Raw genomic sequence first — 25175 nt, forward strand, 5'->3', positions numbered from 1 at the left:
AAGAAACAATAAAGACGCGTTAGCACTGGATAGCACAGACTCGCTCTCTTTCCTTTTATGACCACAACGCCACATGGTGTCAGAAGTTTAAAAAAAAAAAAAAAAAAAAAAAAAAAGTGAGAAACAAAACAAAGAAATCCCCCCCAGTGTGACGGAAAATCACCATGGCAAAGTTTCATGCACCGGAGCCGTTAAACTTTTCCAGACAGTCTGACTGGCCTGACTGGAAGCAACGCTTTTCAAGGTACCGGACAGCCACAAAGCTCGCTGCCGAGTCACAAGAAGTGCAGGTCAGTTCGTTAATATATGCTATGGGGATGGACACCGAGCATATTTACAAGTCGTTTGTATTTGAAAATGATGGGGATGAGAATAAATATAATGTGGTACTGCAGAAATATGATGAGCACTTCATACCGAAGCGTAATATTATATATGAGAGAGCAAGGTTTCATCAAAGAACACAAAACTCTGGAGAATCTGTAGAGGCCTTTATCAGACAGCTGTACGAGCTCGCTGAAAACTGTGACTTCGGAGCACAGAAGGAGGAGCAAATAAGAGACGGGCTAGTGATTGGCATTGCAGACAAGGAGTCATCACAGAAGTTACAGATGAAAAGCGACCTTACCCTCCGTGTAGCAATAGAAATGGCAAGACATTTTGAGCTCGTCAAAAAGCAGAATACCGAAACGGACGCTGAGCGAGTAGAAGAGCTGAAGGCATTGAGACGTAAAGGAAAATCACACAAGCTGAGAAACATGCGTCAGTACAATACTCACCAGTCGAAACGAACGGGAGAAAATAAAAAGTGCGGAAGATGTGGCCGTGAGCATGCAAGCACAGACAATTGCCCAGCGAAAGACAAGAAATGCAATAAATGTCACAAATACGGACACTTTGCTACGGTCTGCCGTACTAAATCAGTGTATGAAGTTACTACGTACACAGAAGACGCAGATTCACTGTTTCTGGGCTCAGTTACAGTTGTAACGCTTGAAATGTATTTGCCTACGATTGTAAGTCGCCCTGGATAAGGGCGTCTGCTAAGAAATAAATAATAATAATAATAATAATAAGTTACAAACAACAGTCAAAACGTAGATACAGTTATCAAAGATGATGAACCTCCGTGGCACACTACTCTGGACATTGCAGGAACGCCTGTGATCTTCAAGATAGATTCGGGAGCAGATACATCAATCATAACTGAAGTTACTTACAATAAGCTAGCAAAGAAGCCACAGTTAAAGAACGTGAAGAATACTTTGCACAGCCCAGGAGGAGCTGTGACCACTTGAGGGCAGTTTATTGCAAAAACGAAGATAAAATGTCAAAGTAAATGGCAAGATTACTTTTTCAAAATTGTTGTTGTGAAATCTGAAGGAGATAACCTACTCAGCAGAGCTGTTGGGGTAAAATTGGGGCTGATACATCGCATTGAAGAAGTTAGTGTTTATGGTGACATGGGAACACTAGACGGTGAACCAGTCAGAATTGTGCTGAAAGAGAATGCACAACCCTATAGCATCACTACACCTCGCAGGATTCCTATTCCCTTACTGCCAAAGGTTGAAGAGGAGCTGAGAAGAATGGAATTGAAGGGGATCATAGAAAAAGTGACTGAACCAACTGAATGGTGTGCGCCTATGGTACCTGTAGTAAAGAAAAATGGAAAGATAAGAATTTGTGTCGATCTGAAGAAACTGAATGCAAATGTTAAAAGAGAAAAATACATTTTGCCAATGCTGGATGATCTATTGCCAAAACTAGCAGGAAGTACTGTATTTTCAAGTTTAGATGCAGCAAGTGGATTTTGGCAAATTCCACTGGAAGGAGAGAGTGCAAAACTAACCACTTTCATCACACCATCAGGCAGATACTGCTTTAGAAGGCTACCATTTGGCATCACTTCAGCTCCTGAGATATTTCAACGCAAAATGTCTGAGCTGCTACATGACCAGGAAGGCACAGTTGTCTACATGGATGATATCCTTGTGTTTGGAAGCACAACACAGGAACATGACATTAGACATAAAGTTATGGAGACCATTCGAGCTTCAGGGCTGAAACTCAATAAAGAAAAGAGTAAACTGCGCCAATCTAAACTAGAGTTTCTGGGACAGGTGATCAGTAAAGAAGGCATCACACCGAGTCCAGAGAGGGTTGCAGCCATCAGAAGTTTAGACCCACCACAAAATGTGACAGAACTACGGAGACTTCTAGGAATGATAAACTACATAGGCCGATACTTACCGAACCTTTCCAACGTCTTGCACCCTGTAAATGAGCTGCTCAGGTCTGATACAGCATGGTTATGGGGTCCACCTCAAGACAAAGCTTTCAACAAAGTTAAAGCCATGATATCTTCAGCACCTGTTCTGGAGTTCTTTAATCCAAACAAACCAACAGTAGTAAGTGCTGATGCCAGTAGCTATGGCATAGGAGGCATCCTTCTCCAGCAACATGGTAAGGAACTGAAACCAGTAGCCTTTTGTTCCCGTACCCTCACGGATGCTGAGAAGCGATACGCACAAATAGAGAAGGAATGCTTGGCTAGTGTGTGGGCTTCAGAACGATTCTACCAGTATCTATGTGGACTGGATACCTATAGACTTATAACAGATCACAAGCCATTGGTGACATTAATAAACAGCAAGGATCTGGACAGAGCACCAATCCGATGTCAGCGTTTATTGATCAGAATGATGAAGTTTAATCCAACTGCCGAATATGTACCAGGGAAGCACTTAATCATAGCAGACGCACTATCAAGGCACCCAATGAAAAGCACAGAACCGGCAGAACTAGAAGCAGAAATACAAGCGTATGTCAACGCCATAGAAAAACATCAACCAGTGAGAAAATCTGTCCAAGAACAGATCAAACAGGAAACACTGAGTCACAGTCAGTTGCAGTGTGTGCTGAACTATACGCGAAATGGATGGCCTGAGTACTTCAGAGACGTAGCTGAACCAGCAAAAGTATACTTTGCAGAAAGAGGACTCCTGAGTGAACTGAATGGATTTCTAAAACGTGCCAGCCAAATTGTCATTCCCTGCAGCATGAGAGCAGACATGATAGAAAAGATACACCAAGGTCACCAAGGCCTAACCAAATGTAGAGAACGACACAAACACTCAGTTTGGTGGCCAGGGATCGCAAATGATGTAAAAGAAAATGTCCTGTCATGTAAATACTGCAATGAACACAAGCCTAGCCAGCGCAAAGAACCTCTCATCACAAGCCAGCTGCCCGAGCTCCCATGGCAGAAGTTAGCTGCAGACTTATGTGAATACAAAGGGAGAAACTTCCTTATCGTTACTGACTACTTTTCACGATGGTTAGAGACATTACACTTACCGAAGACCAACAGTGAAATAGTGATTGCAAAGATGAAGAGCGTATTTGCAAGATTTGGAATACCCGAGAAGATAATAACTGATAATGGACCGCAGTTCACTGCCTGGCATTTCAAGCAGTTTGCAACGCAGTATGACTTTGAGCATGTAACTTCTAGCCCACACTACCCACAAGCCAACGGCATGGCTGAACGAGCAGTCAAAACCGCAAAAGAGATACTCAAGCAAGCTGACCCTTACCTTGCATTATTGAGTTATCGTTCAACATCCACAGAGCCAACGCGGGAAAGCCCAGCAAGACTGATGATGGGAAGAAGAATTCGCACTACAGTTCCAACATTGAAGCAACATTTAATTCCAGAATGGCCTGATCTAAATGTAGTAAGACAAAATGATACAAAAGCGAAGCAGAGTTATGAACAGTACTACAACAGAAAACATTCTACAAGACCACTTCCACAGCTGAGCATCGGGGATAGAGTTCGAGTGAAGACTGATGGTGAAAGAGAATGGAAAACAACTGGAATTGTCCGAGGCAGATGTACAACACCACGCTCATATATCGTCCAGACAGAGCGGGGAGACACACCGAGGAGGAACAGGAGACATATTCAACTTGTGAATATGGAGAGAGAATGTTCTCCGACAATTGAAGAACATGCATTTCCAGAAGAGATACAAAGTAGCAGTAGCGTATCACCACAGAGAGCTGAAACAGCACAAGAAAGCAACAGCAAAAAGGACACTGTAGATTCACCAAGACCAGTTTCAGAAGAATTCGTAACCACCAGATCCGGACGTATTGTTAAGCCAGTTCAACGCTTAGATATCTAGATTGGGAAAGGATTTAATGGGCAGAATAATCCCTGTCCTTCCCAAAAGGGTTTATGGCTGTCTACCCATTGCCCTTAGTTAGCTAGTTCAAAATAAAAGCTTATTTCATTTAAGAGGGGAGATGTGATGGGTTGCTATTGTTCTTGTAATAGCAGTTAATAAAGCTATGTTGTTTTGTACACGCATGCGCCCTTGTAACTAGAGAGAACGTAAGAAACAATAAAGACGCGTTAGCACTGGATAGCACAGACTCGCTCTCTTTCCTTTAATGACCACAACGCCACAGAAAGTCCCTAGCCAATTGCGTTTCTGCATTCTTTCAAATTCTCGTGCAATGGACACACGTAATAATTTTTTTTTAAAATTGAGAAATAGGGTTGATTATACTGTATTAGTTATGGGGCACTGTGATCAGACGTTTCACTAATTTGTCTTATCGCTAGACTGTCCTGGTTCGCAGAGCTTAATGTGTAAAGAAAGAGGTGCCGGGTCGCGAGCAATGACAATAATAGCGTTCTTAAGAAGCGCACATTCAAAATCATAACACGTTTATTTGAAAGAGTATTGTACGTAATGGTGCTATATTTTATAAACACGTATTCTACATCATATACAAAGCAGTAGTATGTGCAGAAATATAAATTAAAGGCAACCACAGGACAAAAAAAAACACAAATACGCCTGTATGCATATCCACGTAACCCGTAGGGCAGAGAGGACAGTGCCACCCGTTCTTTGGTGGGGGGTGAGACGGGACGATGTGTGTTTGGTCCATCCATTTTTCTTTGTATTTGCAATATGATTCAATGTTTTGTTATGGTTACTGTTTAAAATTAAATAAAAAGTAGAAAGGCATTCAGGTGACTCCAGAAGGCCGACATTGATAATAAAAAGATACACCGCACCCTACACAAACATTGGTTTGACCCATGGTCCGTGCTGTTTTGATAATTTAGAGAGCATTTTAAAACACTATCAGTGCCGTGAATCCAACAGAACCCGCAGTTGATTGCAAAAAATAGAAAAATTCTATTTAGGCTACATAGTTGTTAGCTTGGTTTGTTTCTCTTCTCTGTTAATTAAATTATATTTCTAACAGCAACCAGAATTATCCCGGGTTTAAAAGGGGACTTTTTCGACCTGAAAAAAGAAACAAGTACCAGGGGTCACAAATGGAGATTAGATAAAGGGGCATTCAGAACAGAAAATAGGAGGCACTTTTTTACACAGAGAATTGTGAGGGTCTGGAATCAACTCTCCGGTAATGTTGTTGAAGACTACATTTGGGGGCTGATTCGTGAAAGTGATTTACAGTATAATCGTAAATCTCGAAAAACTACTCACTTCTAAATCTTTTGTAGTTATTTTTGTATTACTTTAGTATAAATACATGTTAATTTGGATTCATATGTTGTTTTTTTCTGACTTTATGTGAACGAAAAGACACAAATTCGCCCGTTTTCTCATTGGAAATAGGTAAATTTCAAAATATCACTGTCCTGGTCACAAAAGCAAAGTTTGTGGGGAATAATAGCCATTTTCTATATTTTTGAGGCAATTAGGAAATAACACTTACTACCCAGGAACCAAAAAAAAAAAAAAAGTTTGTTACACGGTGTAATAAATGGAGGAATAAGAAGTGTACATCCATCCATCCGTTCCCATGGCGTTGCTATTGTAAAAAAAACATAGTTGCATTGATAGAAAAGAGTTAACATTCCAGGTAACATTAGCATTTCTTTTTATTAATACATTTGGTGGCACTTTATGAAGTAAACACTCTTGAATTAACATAAATGTTTAAATAAAAAAAGATGGTCTGTATTCATTAGTGCTGGGATGATCACGGCATTTTCATGTTCAGATATTCACTTATAAAAGGCATGTCGTATGCAGACAGGCTAAAATAATTGAATCTATTCAGTCTTGAACAAAGAATACGGCGATCTGATTCAAACATTGAAAATCTTAAAAGGTATAGACAATGTCGACCCAGGGGGCTTTTTTGACCTGAAAAAAAAAACATGGACCAGGGGTCACAAATGGAGATTAGATAAAGGGGCATTCAGAACAGAAAACAGGAGGCACTTTTTTACACAGAGAATTGTGAGTCTGGAACCAACTCCCCAGTAATGTTGTTGAAGCTGACACCCTGGGATCCTTCAAGAAGCTGCTTGATGAGATTCTGGGATCAATAAGCTACTAACAACCAAACGAACAAGATGGGCTGAATGGCCTCCTCTCGTTTGTAAACTTTATGTTCTTATAATTTAAATATTCGTTTGTTTTCAAAGTAATAAAAGCCATTATATTAATGTGAACGCAGGTATAGATGCTAGCAGCAGGGGGCGTGGCCCTTGTGTGTGACTTTACAAAAAATACCTTAACACAAAATAGAAAAATATCTGAGGATTAAAGCATATGTTGTGTAGGTCTTACTTTACCCCAGTGAATGAACTACAAAACAAAGGATGCCAAATAGCAGCTCAAATCAAACGTTATTCCCGAAATAAATAGAACATAAAGCTGACACCTGATAGGATAATAATTCAAGAGGTATGTCTTCCGGACACATAGCATTAACCAAGTACAGACATGCTCAAATTTGTTGGTACCCTTACAGCTCATTGAAATAATGCTTCATTCCTCCTGAAAAGTGATGAAATTAAAAGCTATTTTATCATGTATACTTGCATGCCTTTGGTATGTCATAGAATAAAGCAAAGAAGCTGTGAAAAGAGATGAATTATTGCTTATTCTACAAAGATATTCTAAAATGGCCTGGACACATTTGTTGGTACCCCTTAGAAAAGATAATAAATAATTGGATTATAGTGATATTTCAAACTAATTAGTTTCTTTAATTAGTATCACACATGTCTCCAATCTTGTAATCAGTCATTCAGCCTATTTAAATGGAGAAAAGTAGTCACTGTGCTGTTTGGTATCATTGTGTGCACAACACTGAACATGGACCAGAGAAAGCAAAGGAGAGAGATGTCTGAGGAAATCAGAAAGAAAATAATAGACAAGCATGGTAAAGGTAAAGGCTACAAGACCATCTCCAAGCAGCTTGATGTTCCTGTGACAACAGCTGCAAATATTATTAAGAAGTTTAAGGTCCATGGAACTGTAGCCAACCTCCCTGGGCGCGGCCGCAAGAGGAAAATCGACCCCAGATTGAACAGAAGGGTAGTGCGAATGGTAGAAAAAGAACCAATGATAACTGCCAAAGAGATACAAGCTGAACTCCAAGGTGAAGATACGTCAGTTTCTGATCGCACCATCCGTCACTTTTTGAGCGAAAGTGGGCTCCATGGAAGAAGACCCAGGAGGACTCCACTTTTGAAAGAAAAACATAAAAAAGCCAGACTGGAATTTGCTAAAATGCATATTGACAAGCCACAATCCTTCTGGGAGAATGACCTTTGGACAGATGAGTCAAAACTGGAGCTTTTTGGCAAGTCACATCAGCTCTATGTTCACAGATGAAAAAATGAAGCTTTCAAAGAAAAGAACACCATACCTACAGTGAAACATGGAGGAGGCTCAGTTATGTTTTGGGGCTGCTTTGCTGCGCCTGGCACAGAGTGCCTTGAATCTGTGCAGGGCACAATGAAATCTCAAGACTATCAAGGCATTCTGGAGCGAAACGTACTGCCCAGTGTCAGAAAGCTCTGTCTCAGTCGCAGGTCATGGGTCCTCCAACAGGATAATGACCCAAAACACACAGCTAAAAGCACCCAAGAATGGATAAGAACAAAACATTGGACTATTCTGAAGTGGCCTTCTATGAGTCCTGATCTGAATCCTATCGAACATCTATGGAAAGAGCTGAAACTTGCAGTCTGGAGAAGGCACCCATCAAACCTGAGACAGCTGGAGCAGTTTGCTCAGGAAGAGTGGGCCAAACTACCTGTTAACAGGTGCAGAAGTCTCATTGAGAGCTACAGAAAACGTTTGATTGCAGTGATTGCCTCTAAAGGTTGTGCAACAAAATATTAGGTTAGCGGTCCCATCATTTTTGTCCATGCCATTTTCATTTGTTTTATTATTTACAATATTATGTTGAATAAAAAATCAAAAGCAAAGTCTGATTTCTATTAAATATGGAATAAACAATGGTGGATGCCAATTACTTTTGTCAGTTTCAAGTTATTTCAGAGAAAATTGTGCATTCTTTGTTTTTTATGGAGGGGTACCAACAAATTTGAGCACGTCTGTATATCATTTTTGTTTTTCGAAATACCCTCCCAAAAAATGTTTTTTTTTTTTCCGACTTCAGAACGTTACCTTTGCTGTTTAAACTGCCTGGCGTTCAGCACAGGAGACAAACTCGTAATTCAAATTCAAAATATTTAGATTTTGTCAATAAGCTTTGTAGGAAAAATGTAACTATAGTAAGTTCACTCGAAAGCTTACTGTTAAAAGTAAAACACCTTTTTTTAAATAAAATAAAAATATTAGTTTACCACTGTACTTATTTAAAATTGCCGTTTTTAAAATGTATTTTAAAAATGACATTATACTGTGGTGTGAAGATAACTGCGGTATATTTTTTGTTGGTTATTAACATTGTGAACAATGCCTTCGTCACAGTATTAACGCTTTGAAATGCGCTGCTATTACAAGCAGAACAGGGCGGCAAACTGAAGGGGGCTGCAAAAACGCGACATAATTACATGTTATACTTCACATTCCTTTAATCGTAAAATGTTCCACATCTCAGATCTCTGTTTCTTGTTCTGCGGGTGAAATCTGCTCTCCCCTGGGAACAGGCTCGTGGCTGTTGAGACCGTTGCTAAGCAAAGGACGCTTTGAAGTTCCTTGCGTATTCAAAAGGGGCGGGGTTTCATTCGCCGCACCCCTCGTTCCAGCGCCCCTGGTTGTTTGATATTTAAGCATTTTCATAAAACATCAGTAAAGATTCTTTCATTCTTTCAAGTTAATTCTCAAGTCAAGGATCTGCCTGTAGAAAAATGTACCGGATGATCTGCTGTGCACGATTATATGATTTTTAACCTACACGTTAGATCCCAGTTTTATAGTAGTTAAGGAACACAATACGGTGCTGTACAAATAAGGACCAATGAAAATGCGATGTGTTTGAAGCAGCCTGCGTATCCTGTATCAAGTGTTATTTATAACTCTTAGCTCATGCATGGTGGTAGAATCCATTGATCATAAATATTGTCATTGTAAAACCTGTTTGTAACCAGTGATGATTGGATATAGTTGTATATCGTTTTGTGACGATGTAAAAACACATACTGTGGTGTACAGTAATTTGTTTACACGTTGATCTGTATTGTAAGGATCCTGGCGATGGCCTCGTCCTGCACATTGGGTTTGTCTTGTGTGTCTTGTTTGTTGGGTCTCGTTTAGTGTTCTGTGTATTGCAGGGCTGTAGCGAGGGGTACATTTTGATCTTCGAAGGTTCGGAACACGTCACCGAAGGAAGGTTCGAACCTGCGATGGGGCTCATTTGCATAATGTATTGGTGACGTCACCCTAGCTGCTTGTTTATATTTGATTGATTTACAGGTAATCCATATCAATGGAATAAAACACTTACATGTAGTTTAAAAATACGTTATATAGAACAGTAATAATGTTGTATAATTTAATAAGCACATGTACAGCGTGTAACGTCTTCAGGTTGCTCATTGAAATGAAAAAGTAAGACTTCATTTCCCAGCGTCGCTCTCCCTTTTCACAGCTGCGTTTGCGCATTGAAGTGAAAAGTAAAGACTGACGGTGCGTTCACTTAGATCATTCTGCGCAGAATCTGACCAGTTTAGCCAATGATCTTCTAAGAATTGGTCAGATTCTGCACAGAATCTGCAGAGAATGGTCTCCGTGAACACACCCTTAATCAGCCTATCAGTGCGTCTGTACTGGCTTTTCTGTGACCTGCTGTACTGTGCGGAGCAGGTGGGACACAGGCAGGGCTGCATTGTTTTCATTCAGGTTGCTAAAATCTAGTTTTCAGCATTAGACATAAAATACCAAAAATGGACGACAAAGCAAAACAAGCAAAGTATATTTCGTCTGAGGATCGTGTCGAGACATTCCCCAAAGAAACTGTACATTAGTTTTGTAATTTCTTTTTCAATATTCACCCTTTGTCCCCGGGTGACCTCACTGTATTTCATAACTGCATTCTTTACACTGTCCTGCTTATTACCTGCTACAGTACAGTATTCAAAAATATGATTTTGTGAACAGTATGAGGCTTTTGAGGGTCCGATTCTGTCATGATCACGGGCCCAACAATACAAAGCTCTAGTAACTCTAGTATTAGTTTGCTCAGGATTTCCAGAGACTGCTCCTCCACCCTGGTGTAGCTGCAAATGAACAGCCTGCAATCTGAAGACTGCTGTACCAGTGCATTGTCTCTTTCCTTCTCATTGTGTGCTATTGCTTTCCATGCAGCAGTTCTCATTTCCTGACACTAGATGGCAGTGTCTCCTACAGAATGGCAGCACTGTAACAGTATAATGATCTGACACATGTGCATTACTGAGCTTCACAGGAACAGAGAGAACAGTCTGCTGTTCTGCCTGCAAAACACAGTCACACTTCACCACCTCAGCAGCTTCATAGGACACAGAGAAGTCAAGAAGCATTTAGGGGTTATTGGAAACAGTTTACGGCTGGATATTGTTAAAAATACATCAAACAAAAAACCCAACTATCTCCCCCTCTCTTTCGCTCTATTTTCTTTCTCTAAAATATGAACATAATGTTTGTGTTTAAAATGCCACTGATCAACACTGTTCCAAGGTTGTGGATTTCCCCAGCCCCTCTATCATAGTCGAGGGATTCCAGTGTGCAGTGTTTCTGGGAGTCAGCAATATAAACAAGCTGCATTAAATAATGCAGAGAAACGTATGCAAATGTCCAGGGCTTCACTTCCTATTTAACTCTGCTGCAGTGCAGATAGGAGCAGGAGGAGAGGTAGCCTGTCTGCTGGTTACAACACTTTCTTCTTTCAATAACCACAATACTGCAGTACAATGGGGATTTTAACAGCTCTCTGTATAATAATGACAGCTCTATCAAGTAAGTATCTGACACTTGTGGAAATTAGCCTGCATTGATTCTGTATATTACTTGATGTTTTAGCAGTAGTTACTGTACGTTGTTTGCTTTTTTCCTCAAGGTGTCCGGTCTGATGTAGTGTTGACTGAGTCCGGACCAGCAGTTGTAAAGCCTGGAGAGTCCCATAAACTGTCCTGTAAAGCCTCTGGATTCACATTCAGCAGCTATGCTATGGGCTGGGTTCGACAAGCTCCTGGAAAGGGTCTGGAATGGGTGTCTACTATATGGAGTGACAGCAGTGGTACATACTATGCCCCGTCTGTCCAGGGAAGATTCACCATCTCCAGAGACAATTCCAACAGCATGCTGTATTTACAAATGAACAGCCTGAAGACTGAAGACACTGCCGTGTATTACTGTGCTCGAGAGCCACAGTGATGCAATCAAACCAAGCAGCCGTACAAAATCCCCTCTCTTCAGGACTGCAGCACTGATCACTCACAGGTTCTGCTTTCTTTTTCATGGTTGAGTTGTGGTCGATCAACCATGAGATTCAGACTCTTGTCTGTTAGAAAACCACACACTCAATTTCAAAGAAAACACAAACAAGTGGCAGCTTCTATCTGTCGTGTTTTACTTGTACCTGCAGTCAGGGCCAGCGTGACCATATAGGCAGAACAGGGCGGCAAATTGAGGGGGGCGGCAAAAACGCTACATCATTACATGTACGTGGTCTTGGAGCTGTGCAATCACCTCTTATAGTTACTCTAGTAATTCTGTCATTACCATCTGAGCAGAGTTTTATAAACTCCTTTAATGGTGGGGGAGCTAAATCCTGCAAAGACTTAAACACCAAACCTGCATGGGAGTAATTTATGTAATTATCAAAACTTGACAGGTTCTATTTCTTGAGTATATAACAGTGATGATAGCTTGTCGGCTTTCTATCTAGAATTTTTAGACTTTGCTTATACAAAGAATTCAGAGGCTTAATTGCAGTCTTCCCAGCTTGTGAGCAGAGTTACACAACAGGACAAATGAGAGAAACTCATAGAATGGAGATACAACTTAGCAACAGTAACTGATACATTTGGTCTAATAACCCTAAAGTCAGCCACATTGAATTCCACAGTTTTAACAACCTTTGTATATGTTTCCGAGTCCATTATGACACCTAAATATTTAAATTCTGAAACTATACTAATCTTTTCCCCCTTTTACAAAAATATCAAACAGATTCTGTATTGTATTTTGCTTTATAGAGAAACAGACCTTGGTTTTACATCTCATCTGAAGGACGGAGCACAAGGAGGTGAAGTGACTTGTTTAGGGTCACACACACACACACACACACACACACACACACACACACACACACACACACACACACACACACACACACACACACACACACACACACAGTGAGTCAGTGGCTGAGCTGGGATTGAAGTCTTGCTATAGCGTTTCTTTCAGCAGGTTATACAGCATCTGTGTTGTTTTGCTGCGCACCAGACTGACAGCTGAGAGCTCTCTCGGTCAAAACTGCTGTGCGATCAGGGGGCGTGGCTACCAGACTGCGTGTTCTGTGATTGGTTGTTTATGTTCTGTTAATGTGTTCGTCACACTGGGTTTGCACGGACTGATCTGTAGGGGGCGGGGCGAGTGGAAGCTGGCTGACGGCCAATAATAATGTCGGGAAAATCATGGAAAAGTCATGGAATTTTAAAACAGCGATTTCCAGGACTGGAGAAAGGATTGGAAAAGTCAAGAAAAAAATTGCATAGAAAAGGTTTAATATTATTTAAACTGCACTATATGTTGTTTAAGACTATCGTTTTTTGTCTCTGTTTGTTTCCATCGTTACTGTGATTAAGCACTAGTAATAATCTGAAGCAGTGAAGTGCGCTACAATGGTTTTATTATTAAAAACGTGTCGTTATTTATTTCAATTTATTTTCAGATTTCATATGAAGCTTTTTTCTGTTTATTCAATCAAACCAAGTACTAGTAGGAATTTGCTGGCACCATTTAAGACGTTTTACAAGTCAAGTAAGACTGGCAAAAATAAATCGAAATTATTATTATTATTATTATTATTATTATTATTATTATTATTATTATTATTATTATTATTATTATCTTCGTATAACACGCACGTGTGTAAACCTGACAGGTTGTTTTATTTCTTGATTTATTTCAGTTTCGTTTCACACGGACTTGCCTTTTTTCTTTTTGTGCTGATATTATACAAAATCAAATCCAAGCTACTGTCCAGACATAATGAGAGAGTAAAACGCCACCTCGGAGCTCCGTGACGTGTCGAGAGGACTCCTCCTTTGTGACGTCACGGGACTCCCGGGCCGCTTTTTCCTCTCTGATTCTGCGCAGTAGCTTGTCTTGTATTCTCTATGGAAGGCCCTTCTCGTTATATTAGTCACTCGCCTTCGGCTCGGGGCATTTAACGACACGAGGCGGTCCTTACCACACGAGAGAGCCTCTTCTTCGGGGTCTGTTTATAATGACTTTGCCCAATAGGAAGCGAATACGAGAGTTTCCAAAGATTCCTAAATACTGTCTTTTAATTCTGTGCCTCCAAAGACATGTAATTAGGTTTTAAGAATGAAGCGTACTGTTTGGTTTTGTGTCTCAGCAGTTTGTCAGTCCCAGACTGTTGTGAAAAATTATATATTAAATAAACGGGGTGAAATGTGTTAAGCAGATTATTCTGCGTTGAATTGCAACTGTGGAAGCATTCAGGGAGAGAAAAATGTAAAGGGTAGTTCATCTGAAACCTCCCGACAGAAGGGGTACAGTTAAAAAAAACGTTTTAAACCTCCGTGCTAGACGTATAACCTGTCACGTCACAAATTTCCCCCAACGCATATTTTTTAATGTATTAATTTTAGTAATTTCTCATCCTATACAGCAGCCCACCGCTACCCCACTGCTCTGGGGCTACAGTAAGGGCGGATATTATAAAAGGAAGGGGTGGGGCAATTGCCTCCACGCTGCTTTTCTAATTGGTGCAACAGAAAGATTGACAGTGGGGCGGGGTTTCTTCTCGGTGGATCTGGCGCTTCATTGGTGCGCTGTGTGGTGATGCTGTAGTGGGCGTGGTGTGGTTCTGTGCACACGTGGTAAGCTGTAGAGTATGCTGTTGCACCGCGAGTCAGGACAGCAGCCACAGATACGAAATTTACTAACGAGAAAATAAAAATGACACATTTTACGTCTGGGTTTTCAACGTTTACTCTATAAATCCGGACAAATGGCGTCCCGAGTGTACCTCGATCGGGACGCGGGACAAAGCCCCTAATATCGGGATGATCCCAATTTGATCTGGACGTCTGGTCACCCTACATAGCCATAATAATAATAATAATAATAATAATAATAATACAGAGAGAGATATTCTCACTGACAGAAGCATTTGTTTTATTCATTGTGGAATGATAACTCTAAAAGTCTTGGATCAGACCGCATCCAGAAAAGCGTCCCAGAGCGCACTTTGCAGGTTGTTTCCTTGTGTGCTTGGTGTTTAACTCGGTAGACGGAGCGATATTTGTGGAAGGAGGGTGGTCAGATGTTTTCTCAACACATTCTTGGTTAGCAATAGCAGGTGCAGCATCGCTAGTATTTTCACTACAGTCCTGTGATGATGTTCCCCTGCACGTTACGTTCATGTAAACTCAGATCCAGGGCTGCCAGATTTCTGACCAAATCAAGCTCAACCCATGCTAAAGTACGGGCGCTGATGCAAATTCCAACCCGAGACTCAACAAGCCCAATCCTTATTATAAGCGGATTTAGCAACTCTGCTCAGAGCTTATAGGCCGACCTACGCGGCTGACAGCGAGCTCTGAACTCATGTGACGTATATTTTAAGGCTGGAAATCAGCGAATCAGCTGCAAGATTCGACAGACGCAAATATTCTCATATTAACGCTTTGCAAGAATTCTCTCAAAATGAGATGTTTACCTCGATTTTGGAGTCTCGATTGAGGTGGATATTTATGATAATAACTTGTGAAAGATAGTAAACTGAGTGCAAAGGCTGTTGCCAGTTATTGTGAAAAATGCGCACATTGTAGCCTCACAGGGAACGCTGAACAGCATCCGTTATAAGTGGAGTGCACCTGTATAAACAAGCTGCTTTAAATAATGCAGAGAAACGTATGCAAATGTCCAGGGCTTCACTTCCTATTTAACTCTGCTGCAGTGCAGATAGGAGCAGGAGGAGAGGTAGCCTGTCTGCTGGTTACAACACTTTCTTCTTTCAATAACCACAATACTGCAGTACAATGGGGATTTTAACAGCTCTCTGTATAATAATGACAGCTCTATCAAGTAAGTATCTGACACTTGTGGAAATTAGCCTGCATTGATTCTGTATATTACTTGATGTTTTAGCAGTAGTTACTGTATGTTGTTTGCTTTTTTCCTCAAGGTGTCCGGTCTGATGTAGTGTTGACTGAGTCCGGACCAGCAGTTATAAAGCCTGGAGAGTCCCATAAACTGTCCTGTAAAGCCTCTGGATTCACATTCAGCAGCTACTACATGAGCTGGGTTCGGCAAGCTCCTGGAAAGGGTCTGGAATGGGTGGCTTTTATTCATACTGCTAGTACCCCAATATACTATGCCCCGTCTGTTCAGGGAAGATTCACAATCTCCAGAGACGATTCCAACAGCATGCTGTATTTACAAATGAACAGCCTGAAGACTGAAGACACTGCCGTGTATTACTGTGCTCGAGAGCCACAGTGATGAAGTGCAATGCAGGACTCGTACAAAAACTATTACATTAGATACATGTGCATAGAAAGAGGAAGTGTGACTGGTAACTGGTATTCTGGTCTCTACATGCTCCTGATGAATTCACACTGTGATAAATGTGTTTCATGAAAATAAAATGAAGAGAGACGCTGTTCTGCTTTGATACTTACCCTAATATTGAATTAAAATGTCACTGCTGTATTTATTTTGAAGTGATCATCAATATGTATAATTCCACTATTCTAACAGAAATGGGAATTTTTACAGTGAACGACATATTACACAGCAATGGGAACGTTTCACTGAAATCTGTGATAACCATGAAAAAATACAGCCTTACTTATATGGTACTGTGAAAGAGTGGGGGGATCTGCTGTGAGAGAAACAGAGAGACAGATACAGAGATACAGAGAGACGGAGCGACAGAGATACAGGACCTGTGTGATGAAGGGCCTTGTAGGCCAGCAGGAGTAATCCTGAACTTTACAGGGAGCCAGTGCAGCTGGGAAGACAGGGGGGTGATGTGATCATGTATTTTCCATCTGATAAGGATCCCAGCAACGGCACGGGCAGCAGTGTGGAGTAGTGGTTAGGGCTCTGGACTCCTTACTGGAGGGTCGTGGGTTCAATCCCAGGTTGGGGACACTGCTGCTGTACTCTTAAGCAAGGTACTTTACCTAGATTGCTCCAATAAAAACCCCACTGTATAAATGGGTAATTGTATGTAAGAATAACATGATATCTTGTAACAATTGTAAGTTACCCTGGATAAGGGCATCTGCTAAGAAATTAATAAATAATAATATGTATCTTTTGAAGGTATTATTAATTTTAGTGTCTTAGATTAACTATGTAGACCATTTATGCTTTCAAAGACTTCTTTTTTGTAAATGGAAGAGATTGAATTATTTTAACCTGTCCTCCTAGCTCATGTCACTGAGTCCTGGGATCAGCCTACCTGCTCTTCTCTGTACTTTCTCAAGTGCAATGATGCTTTTTTTTCGGTGGGGTTCTAACTAGGGCATTGTATAATCTTATTATAACCTCTCTAGACTTGTATTCCCCGTCTTTTGCAAAATAGCCTAACATTCTAGTACCATTGACACTCACCTGAGCATGGAGACCTCAGTCTGAATTATAGAACACTCATTTTGTGTAGCTCTTGTTTTAATAAAACATGCCCATACAGATATGAAAAATGTTGGCCCATAGCTTTGTCCTTAAGAGCTCATTAGCAGCCTCTGTGTTGGCAGAATATGTGATACATAAAAACAACGAAACTAATGAATAATTAACTCAGGCCCGCCTTCCCCTTAAGCAAGGGCTGAAAAATGATTCAATTGTTGATTAATGGATAGATCTTTCTATTCAGAAAGACAACAAGGAGGGAGGGTAGTTTGGGTTATCACCTCACATATCTGTATATACTGTATATTTAAAAATGACTATGATACTCCAGGTTGACAGTGACAGATGAGGCTTGTGTAATTGCAGTGTGAAGCTGTGGGATTGAGTGACAAACAAACAAGTCATGTGAAGGAGTCCATCAGTCACTCTGCCATTTCTAATTCCTTTTTCAAAGCAATTTCCAATTCCAATTCCTAGTCCCTTTTAATCAGTTCCAACACAGCATTGATCAAAATTGCAAGTAGCAGATCAAATGAGCTTCTCACGGTGACAATCAGTTATTTAATTTAATTCACTGTTTGTTACTCTAAATGGTCTTCCAATGAAAGCAGTTTCACAATCACAACAATTGGTATTCTTTTAAAATGTCACTTCCAATTGCTTCAAAGGAATTGGGTGTCGAATTTAAAATGGATTTGGAAATGGAATTGGATTTGACCCTAACCCTGCACCCAGCAGAACAAGGCGTCCCCTCGTTTGACCTTGTCTGCTTAATTATTGAGTCAATGGCAACCTGACAGTGTGAATTGAATATAGAGACTGTCATCATCAAAAAACACGTTTTATCCGAGATTATTTCTCTTACATTTCTTTTATCCGTTTGATATAAAAAAATCATTTTAATTTCACTGCCTCATTTTCGCTTTGCTGAGACGGCGCGTTTCTATGGAAACAAGCAGTGAATTGTGGGATTGCTATCCTGGGCAGGAGATGAACCGATTGGCTCTTCAATCATTTAACTGTCAACCCTTAACCCTTTCAAGCATGCAATATTGAAAATAGATGGAAAGAAAGTTTTGGTCACTTAATAAATATATTTTTCAATGACATTTTTTTCAACTGTTTTCCATTGCTTATATGGGGGGTGAAAATCTCATTATTATTATTATTATTATTATTATTATTATTATTATTATTATTATTATTATTTATTTCTTAGCAGATTTGCAGTTGTAAACAAAAATACATTTTTAGTAGCAGTTTTTTTTCAACTCACTGAAAAGCAGTTTTCAGAGTATCACACTTTCCGAAAAAGTCGCTTCCACCAAACACATCCAGGTTGGCCGATCCAAAAAGACTCATAGCAGAAATTGCTGCAAAAGGTGCTTCTACCAAGTACTGACTTAAGGGGCTGAATACTTATGCAACCAGTAAATTTCATTTTGTTTGAATAAATGTGCATACATTATTTGTAATTCAACAAAATGTGAAAACTTTGCAGGAGGGTGAATACTTCTGCAAACCACTGTATATATATATATATATATATATATATATATATATATATATATATATATATATATATATATATATATATATTGAATTTCCACAGGGAACTGCATATTACACAGCAGTGGGTACATTTTGTGGAAATCGCGGCAATCCAATTCTTATCTATGGCAACAGGGTGTCCAAGATCAGGGTCTATTCAAGTTACAATGTAAAATGTGATAGAATTGCAGGATAGGTGAGCTTTAAATAAACATCACCACTCACCACAGAGAACAACTTCATTGCCAGACACATATTCAAAATGAGAAGAAAACAAATGGGTGTCACTCAAAGAATAGGAGCAACAAAACAATAACTGCTATGGTTCAAACTTCATGTCTAGGAAGCTTCTGACTTGACATTGCCTTGAATAGGCGTTGTGCTTGAATTAGACCACATCAACACGTTATGTATTTAAACAGCACACTGGGTGGGAAAACAGGTCTACCGGCTTTGCAAAGCCAAGTTTCCTGGCTCAGTTCCAAGTCACGCTAGTCAGACCCATCCACATTAAATTATTCATGTGTAATAAGCAGTTACGGAATGCAATTGTTATCTAATGAAAAGTTTTTTCAATCAATCGTTACACAATGGCCCAATAAATACTAGCTATCAATATACCCTAACGTGGTTAACCCTCTTTTATGAGTCTGTGCCATTTGTTCTACTATAATTATAGTATGTACCATAAAAGGCAAGTAAACATATTATCACAGCATGGGCTGTATTCTTTTTTCCTAAAATGATTTTACCAAAGATGACCTATGCAGAAAGAATGTCACTCAAGAAAGAAAAAAAAAGCCTTTCAAAGGCAAATGCATGTGGCAATGGATAGCATTTGAAGTGCCAGAAGATAACATCCCTTTTAGAACTTAGTGTATCAGTTGACATAAAGATTTACACAATGTTTATTTTTGGAGAGGTTTGGGGACCCTTGGGCTTATCTTTGTAAAAACTCCTGTAGAATTTGATCCCTTTGTTCCAACAGTTCCAGTATAGTAGACATGTTGGTGAAGCACTGGAAAAAAATCTGTCTCTTTTCATATGCTACAAGTTGAAAAACGACTATAGAACATAAAAAAATGAAAAGCGTTTGTTGTTTCTTTATGTATTTTTTCTGGATATCTCCTTCCAGTGTGGTACTGAGTAAGACTTTTGTCACACCTGAGGTTTTAGTCTTGATGCCCAAGGGGTTACCTTGAATTCAAGCCCTGAACCATGACTGTGCTGTCTATACTTTGGAAGATATTGTGATATATTTAAGGGCACAGCCCCCCAGGCGGAAATTGTCTGTGAGGGGCTGGGGTTTTGACAGGTTAAAGACATTGGAATTTCAAGCCACTCCTAGGTGGAGACGTTAAAAGCATTCCACATAAGGTATTATTATTATTTTTTAACAGATGCCTTTATCCAAGGCGACTTACAGAGACTGTTGCATCAGCTGCAGAGTCACTTACAACAACGTATTGCCTGAAAGACAGAGCACAGGGAGGTTAAGTGACTTGCTCAGGATCACACAGTGAGTCAGCGAGCGAGCTGCGATTTGAACCGGAGACCTCCTGGCTACAAGTCCTTTGCTTTAACCATTGGAGCACACTGCCTCCTGAAGGTAGCGTTGTAGTGAGAGCTCCAAATGAGCTGTGTACTGGGTATTTTACTCATGATAATTAAACTGTGCATGTAAATACACAGAGCAATGCTGCTGCGCAGCTGGAGTTCGCATGTTATCAAGCTTGTACTTCATTGGTTCCCGGCATCTCAATGGTTAATTGTGAATACACTGCATGCGGTAGCTAAAGAAATAATGGGACAACTTGTAGAAGAACATAAGAAAGTTTACAAACAAGAGGAGTCCATTCAGCCCATCTTGCTCGTTTGGTTGTTAGTAGCTTATTGATCCCAGAATCTCATCAAGCAGCTTCTTGAAGGATCCCAGGGTCCTCACAGTACATATGTGTTGGATACGGCACAGCATGCTGCTTTCGTTTTTAGCAGCAGTTTTTTTTCAACTCACCGAAAAGCAGTTTTCAGAGTATCACACTTTCCGAAAAAGTCGCTTCCACCAAACACATCCAGGTTGACCGATCCAAAAAGACTCATACCAGAAATTGCTGCAAAAGGTGCTTCTACCAAGTACTGACTTAAGGGGCTGAATACTTATGCAACCAGTAAATTTCATTTTGTTTGAAAAAATGTGCATACATTATTTGTAATTCAACAAAATGTGAAAACTTTGCAGGAGGGTGAATACTTCTGCAAACCACTGTATATATATATATATATATATATATATATATATATATATATATATATATATATATATATATATATATATATTTATATTTATATATTGAATTTCCACAGGGAACTGCATATTACACGGCAGTGGGTACATTTTGTGAAAATTGCGGCAATCCAATTCTTATCTATGACAACAAGGTGTCCAAGATCAGGGTCTATTCAAGTTACAATGTAAAATGTAATAGAATTGCAGGATAGGTGAGCTTTAAATAAACATCAACACAGAGAACAGCTTAATTGCCAAACACATATTGAAAATGTGAAGAAAACAAATGTGTGTCAGTCAAAGAATAGGAGCAACAAAACAATAACTGCCATGGTTCAAACTTCATGTCTAGGAAGCTTCTGACTTGACATTGCCTTGAATAGGCGTTGTGCTTGAATTAGACCACATCAACACGTTATATATTTAAACAGCACACTGGGTGGGAAAACAGGTCTACCGGCTTTGCAAAGTCAAGTTTCCTGGCTCAGTTCCAAGTCACGCTAGTCATACACATTCACATTAAATGATTCATGTGTAATAAGCAGTTACAGAATGAGTTTTATATGTTTTCAGATGACAGGAAAATATGCATTTAATAATAGTAAAACAGCAACAGCAATCCACAAACACATAGTGTACATACCGAAGTCAAAACATCACCTGTCTGTAGCTAACAACATACTTCCTATTGTTATAATACAAGTGCAAGATCATCAGAAGCAAGGGCTGCAAACTGATATCTTTAACCTGGTGCAGTACCAGAGATCATTTTTAAAAATGAAAATACAGATGCACTTTACATTAAAGGCCTCATTTACGAAGTGGTGTGTGACAGAAATAGAAATGAGTTTTGGTTGTAAATCTCCTTCCAGGGGGCTCCCGAGTGGCGCATCCAGTAAAAGCACTCGCTAGAGTGCAGGATGCGCTCTACAGCCTTGACGTCGCGAGTTCGAGTCCAGGCTATACCACAGCCGACCGTGGACGGGACCTTCCAGGGGGCGGCGCTCAATTGGCCGAGCATCGCCCGGGGAGGGAGGGTTAGGTCGGCCAGAGTGTCCTCGGCTCACCGCGCACCAGCGACCCCTGTAGTCTGGCCGGGCGCCTGCGGGATTGCCTGTAAGCCCCCCGAGAGATGCGTTGTCCTCCGACGCTGTAGCTCTGAGGTGGCTTCACGGTGAGTTTGCAGTGTGTAAAGAAGCGGGCGGCTGACGGCACACGCTTCGGAGGACAGCGTGTGTTCATCTTCGCCCCTCCCGAGTCAGCGCAGGGGTGGTAGCGGTGAGCTGAGCCTAAAAAATAATTGGGCATTTCAAATTGGGGAGAAAATAATAAATACTAATTGGCAACGACTAAATTAAAAAAAAAAAAAAATCTCCTTCCCGACCTGTGAGGGCACTAAGCAGCGAAAGTAGTGTTATTTGGACGGGTTGGCCTGACAGTTCTTTCCCCGGGCTGGGAAGTCGGTCAGTCTGGAAGAAGGCAAGACTCCGTTGCAGGAACGTATTGACCCAGAAGACAGTAGAGACAGCTGCAGTCGTTTACCAAGGGGTCATGCGTGACAGCATAAAGGGGACTGAGAATCACAATCTACACCTTCGCTTGGTTTTTTAGAAACAAGAAACTGGAAGGACTGGGAGAACCCTAAAAATCAGAAAAAGGATTTGTGAGTGTTTTGTTTGTTTAGTAATTGTCTTTTGTTTTTGTAATTCACTAGATGGCTAACACGTCTCCGGAGCTATCACCTTGGGTCAGCAGTACCCGGAACAACACTCCACCACAGTCACTGTATAATTGTTATCACCCACCACGAGCACTACTGCACGCACCCAGACTGGTGACCGTGTATTGTATTATTGTGGGGCGGATAACGTGTGTTTATTATTTGGACTGCAATCCATGTATTATTGTTTCTTTCGTGCTTTACACATTGGTGTGTATTGCCGGAGGTTTATTGTTTGGTCGCCACACCGGGAGTTATAAATAAAAGACCCCCTTTTCCAAAACGGATTATAGTTTCCTGCTCTGTGATTATTTCCGCACGGCATCACCTCTGCACCTGTTTCCAATCAGCAGCCACTTTGATGCATTAAAAAAAACAAACGATTAGAATGCAAACGGTGTGCTTCCAATTACAGTTTTTCTCGATGCTTGAGCACATTTGTCCAAACAGAATTCACTTTTTCAAAACAATTAACACGCAGCCTCAAACTGAAACACATTGGCCAAAATGACACATTTCATTTGCAAAACGCACTAAGACTCTCAAAACATTAAATACATGACACAAAATCAACCACCTCCATCAAAACATGCAACTTGTTATCTGATGGAAAGTTATTTCAATCAATCGCTACACAATGGCCCAATAAATACTAACTATCAATATACCCTAACGTGGTTAACCCTCTTTTATGAGTCTGTGCCATTTGTTGATACTATAATTATAGTATGTACCATAAAAGGCAAGTAAACATATTATCACAGCATGGGCTGTATTCTTTTTTCCTAAAATGATTTTACCAAAGATAACCAATGCAGAAAGAATGTCACTCAAGAGCATGAATATCCAGAAACAAAAGGCTTTATTTTTACCTTTTTTCATTTTGTTCTTTACAAATTCAATGATGCTGTACATACAGAGAATAAAATACACCAAGCTAACAAATCACTGCAAAAGCAAAGCAATGTCAAAAAAGGCAACACAAATACAGTATACACCACATTCAGCCCATTCGTTCATGTCAATCAGGCCACATGTTTTCATCAACACCACACTGGATGTTTTCCCTCGCAATGCAGCGAGGAATAAATCTCCTTGCATGGCGCATCCACGCTTGGCAGTCCTCTGCAGTGATTGCCAGACAACCGGCATTCATTGCGTCTAGGAGGGACATCTGGTCATGTGGACGGTCATCATAAACTTTCCACCTCCACGCAGAGAAGAATTCCTCGATTGGATTGAGAAAAGGAGAGTATGGAGGGAGAAATTGCATCATCATTCGTGGGTGGGCAGCAAACCATTCAGTAACCAGACGGGAGTGCTGGAAAGCAACACTGTCCCATATGATGACGAAGCGGGACATGTCAGCCCTCACCAGCCCTCTCTCTTCTGGTGGTACCACTCTCTGGTGCAATGCATCAAGACATGCGAGGAGACGTTCTGTATTGTATGGGCCAATTGTAGGGATGTGGCAAAGAACACCATCGCTGGAGATAGCGGCACACATGGTGATGTTGCATCCCTTTGCCCTGGCACATTTACGGTGGCCCTCTAACCAATGAGGTTCCTCCCTCGTCTCCTTACTTTTGAAAGGTTGAAGCCGGCTTCATCCACATAAATGAATGTATGGGGTGTTGTGTCTGCTTCAAGCTCCATTATTCTCTAAGATAAAAAATACAATAGAAACACAGTATTTAAGTATACATAAAGTAAATCCATTGTAAAATATTCCAGCTGCATGCAATGCAATGTTTTACTGTAAGAAAAGGCATTACAGTGACAAACCCTTACCTGTACATACTGGAGTCTAGTCACTGTTTCTTTGGAATGGGACCTTGTAAAGTTGTTTCATTCCCACTTTGTGTCTTTTAAGGACCCGATCAATAGTGGCCAAACTCACACTGTTGACATTTCTGAACATGTTGTGATCTTGAATGACTGCTGTCTGGATCTCTCGCAATCTTATGGAATTGTTGACAACAACCATATCCACTATGGCAGCCTCCTGTGCCGCAGTGAAGACTTTACCTCTGCCACCGGCGTGTGATTGTCTTTGAATTCTATAAATACACTAAATATGTACAAACTGTGACATTTTGATGGTCACATGAGGGGCATTGACAGAACAACTGTTTTACACATATATTGTGCTGTATACAGTACAGTAATACTGAAATACAGTGTGGTATAGCATTGTAACTTACCTATTCTCATTCTTGAATATTGTTACTATTGATGTACAGCTGATCTACCTGCTGCCCAGCCTCTCTCATGGAAAGGCCATGATTGACAACATGGTCAATAATTGTGGCATGAATTTCATCTGAAACATTAGCTCTTTGTATTCCCCTTTGAGCTACTCCACCACCACGCATCTGAATCCCTCTTCCTCTATGGGCCCCTCTACCTCTCCTTTGTCCTTGCCCTCACCCTAGGCCTCTTACTTGGTCTATTCTTGAAAACAGCAACTCAGACGTGA

At 40.5% G+C, this 25175-nt stretch overlaps 1 gene segment (V, D, J or C); it reads left to right on the forward strand.

Moving 5' to 3' along the window:
• Positions 1-11125: 11125 nt before the first annotated feature.
• On the forward strand, positions 11126-11690 carry LOC131723275 (Ig heavy chain V region 914-like). The segment is given in 2 exon segments: positions 11126-11258; positions 11359-11690. Coding segments are annotated over 2 exon segments (363 nt in total).
• The last annotated feature ends 13485 nt before the right edge of the window (positions 11691-25175 follow it).

The sequence above is a fragment of the Acipenser ruthenus genome, chromosome 54, assembly GCF_902713425.1.
Source record: "Acipenser ruthenus chromosome 54, fAciRut3.2 maternal haplotype, whole genome shotgun sequence".
Classification (NCBI taxonomy): Eukaryota; Metazoa; Chordata; class Actinopteri; order Acipenseriformes; family Acipenseridae; genus Acipenser; species Acipenser ruthenus.